This window comes from Camellia sinensis, chromosome 4, assembly GCF_055761805.1.
Source record: "Camellia sinensis isolate YWXY chromosome 4, ASM5576180v1, whole genome shotgun sequence".
NCBI classification, from domain to species: Eukaryota; Viridiplantae; Streptophyta; class Magnoliopsida; order Ericales; family Theaceae; genus Camellia; species Camellia sinensis.
The window spans coordinates 98365460-98369015 of NC_138964.1; the positions used below are offsets into that span (position 1 = coordinate 98365460).

General features: G+C 34.8%; 1 protein-coding gene across 1 annotated transcript; it reads left to right on the forward strand.

Annotated features, from left to right (window-relative positions):
* Positions 1-640: 640 nt before the first annotated feature.
* Positions 641-1861, forward strand: LOC145823914 (protein FAR1-RELATED SEQUENCE 5-like). The gene has a single exon (XM_082923471.1). It carries the CDS (start codon positions 641-643, stop codon positions 1859-1861), a length of 1221 nt encoding a protein of 406 aa, XP_082779597.1.
* Positions 1862-3556: the final 1695 nt, after the last annotated feature.

Genomic DNA, 3556 nt, shown 5'->3' on the forward strand with positions numbered 1-3556 from the left:
ATTTACACATGGCAAAAGAATTGGTCATTGTGTAACACCATTGCAAGTTTGCATTCGATGGAAAAGTATTGTAAGTTTGAATTTGTTAAACACAATTGTAATAGAGCTGCTCGTTGTATTGCAAAAAGAGTTCTTTTTCCTTTCTTTTTTTAGCACCAATTTAAGATCTAAACATAAATAAAATAGTATTACTAATATACAGCAATGATAACGGGATGTGGGTTGAGCCAAGTAAACGAGTTATTTCCTTACTAGATGGGATGTCTGGATTTAAACATTATCGTTGTGAGTGCAATTTCTTTCTCTTATTCTCTTCACATTATTGGATTGTACATTTTATAAATTTCAGTTACACTTTTCACACCTACCAACCTGGGCCACATCCTAATAATTAGTAATTAATATTTCTCCTCTTAGATAACTGAATTTGTTTTAACTTCAATTAAAAAAATAATAATTAGGTTTTGTTTGCATTTAGGTTTTGATTCAATTCTTGTAATTTGTGTTTATATCATCTAATATAATTCAATTCTTGTAGTGTTTTTATTTAGTTTGTATTATTTTGCAAACATAATTTACTGTTTTTATGTTAATATTGAGCACTTTTTTTTTTTTTTTTTAAGTGACTTGGTACATTGATATGGAACCTAACAATGTTGAGAATGACGGAAGTGATTGTGATTGGAAGCCTAGAGTTCACATGACATTTGATATAGAACAAGAAGCATATAATTTCTATAATGCTTATGGAGGAATGATGGGCTTTAGTATTAGTAGGGGTTATGTAAACAAGAACAATGAGGGGCAAATCACTTCAAGGCTATTTGTTTGTAATAAGGAGGGGTTTCGGGGTGTCGACAAGCTAGATCCATTAACAAAAAATCCTAGGCAGGAAGTGAGGACTAGTTGTCAAGCCCAATTTATCATTAAGTGGGATAAGAATATTCATAAATTTTTTGTTGGTGAGTTTGTTGAACAACATAATCATATTTTTGTACCAACAGAATGTATGCATATGTTACCATCCCAAAGGAAGATATCTGCATCACAGGCAACCGAAATAGATTTAGCCAAAAAATCTGGAATCCGGCTTAATGCTACATTTGAGCTCATGGGTAATGAAGCTGGTGAAAGGGAGTCGCTTGGGCTCACAAAAGTGGACCAAAAAAATTATTTGAGAACGAAGAGGCAAAAGAGTTTAGCATATGGGAAGGCATGTAGCATTTTGCTATATTTTTGTGAGAAGACATTGGAGAATCCATCTTTTTTTTACTCGGTCCAATTAGATAGTGAGGAGCAGATTACAAACATATTTTGGGCCGATGCTCAAATGATCATGGATTATGGGCAATTTGGTGATGTTGTGACTTTCGACACTACTTACAAGTTAAATAGTGCACAAAGACCATTTGCATCTTTCGTTGGATTTAACCATTATAGGGAAACTGTTATATTTGGCGCAGCTTTGATGTATGATGAGACTATTAATTCTTTTATATGGCTTTTTAGAAGATTCTTGGAGGCAATGTCAAGTAAGGCTCTGAAAATGATTTTTACGGATCAGGATGCTGTAATGGCTAAGGACATACCTATTGTCATGCGTAACACAAAACACCACCTTTGCACTTGGCATTTGATGCAAAATGCATTAAGGCCTACAAATTCTATCTTCAAGAATAAGGATGTGAAGGACAAGGGGATGAAGAGTGTTTTATCCAAATTTATGTACGACATTGAGGATGAGGATGATTTTATGTTTAAATGGGAGGAAATGCTTGACAAGTATGAAGTGCGAGATAATCATTGGTTGAAGTTAACATTTGGGGTCAAAATTCAATATGCCTTTTTTAGATACTATTGAACAAGAAAGCCCTCCCGACACATGCCTCGAAAGCTTTGAAGTAGATGGTGTAGCAGATACAAATGTAGTTCAAGCAAAAGGACTCAAACAAAGAGAGTGCACTAGCAATTGACGAAGGCGGACAAAAGGTGGTTTGGAGCTTGCTAACGCAAAGAAAAATAAAACAAGTTCACATAATGCTTCTCAAACTCCTATGTCTGTTGCTCCTCAACCTAGTTCATATAATGCTTCTCAAACTCTCATGTCTGTTACTCCTCAACCTCCTCCCTTATTTTCGACGAGTGCTCCTGAACCACCTCCCTTGTTTTCGCCGAGTATTCCTCAATCAGCTCATCTATTTTCAATAAGTGCTCCTCAACTTCCTCCATTCTCAACGTGTGTTCCTCAAGTTAATGCTTCGTCTTCTCAATTTATGTATCCCGCCTATGATGTAAGTTAGTTTAATAAGAAGTTTTATTATGTTTATTTGTAAATATTTTGTACCATTTTAAATTGATGTGTTTGTTATTGTTGCAGCCAAGTTTTCTTCGTCACAATATGCCTTTTTCAATGCCATCGATGAATTCCGTCCATGGAAGCTATCAAGCCTTGCTTAACAATGCAAGCGGTTATGACTTGCATGCCTCGAATAGTCGTGCATGTAGTCAAGTAATTTATTTTTCACCTTTCCTATTTTATTTTGCCATTCATTCATTTAAAGTTCCATTTTATTTTATGGTTCTTTTTATATATTTGTTTTCTTTTTTAGGTACTATATGGGCATGGGCGTGGTTGTGGGCGTGGCTAAGGGCATGGGAATGTGGATCACACGTCAATATCGTAGCGTTGATTTTTTTTGTTGGATATGTAATATTGAACACTTTCCATATGAATGTAGAAATTTGTGAAATTTGTAAACTTTTTTGTTGGATATGTGATATTGAAGACTTGGCAGATTTTGGTGCTGAAATTTGCGTTGATATGTTGCTGAAATATGTGCTGAAATTTTTGTTGATATGTTGTTGAAATTTGGTTGAAATGGTGCTCAAATTTGTGCTGATATGTTGCTGAAATATGTGCTGAAATGGTGCTCAAATTTGTGCTGATATGTTGCTGAAATTTGGTTGAAATAATGCTCAAATTTGTGCTGATATGTTGCTGAAATTTGTGTTGATATGTTGCCGAAATATGTGCTGAAATGGTGCTCAAATTTGTGCTGATATGTTGCTGAAATTTGGTTGAAATGGTGCCCAAATTTTGTTGAAATGGTGCTCAAAGTTGTGCTGAAATGGTGCTCAAATTTGGTTGAAATGGTGCTCAAATTGTTACATGCGTTCTAGAGGAAGGATTATTTCACCATTCACCAATGACAGATTGATTGATTTCCACCCCCCCCCTCCCAAAAAAATCAACTCAGACCAACTTTGTTGAAAAAAACTATACCCCTAATCAGTCATGAGAACAAATTTACCTATTTGATTTCTTTCTACACTCATCAAACGTATTGAATTGAATTTTTTTTTTTAAATGTACTCAACTAGGGAAGTGGTGTTGTGATGTCATTAAGGTTTCTTGTTCTTCTCATTTCATCACCAAATAAAGAGAACACTAATAAGTTCCTTCCAGTACATTTCTATTCCTTCAATCCCAGCATACAAAAACCACCTCATAGAACAACAAATGCACAACCTAATCCCCAAATGATGAAGATTTTAC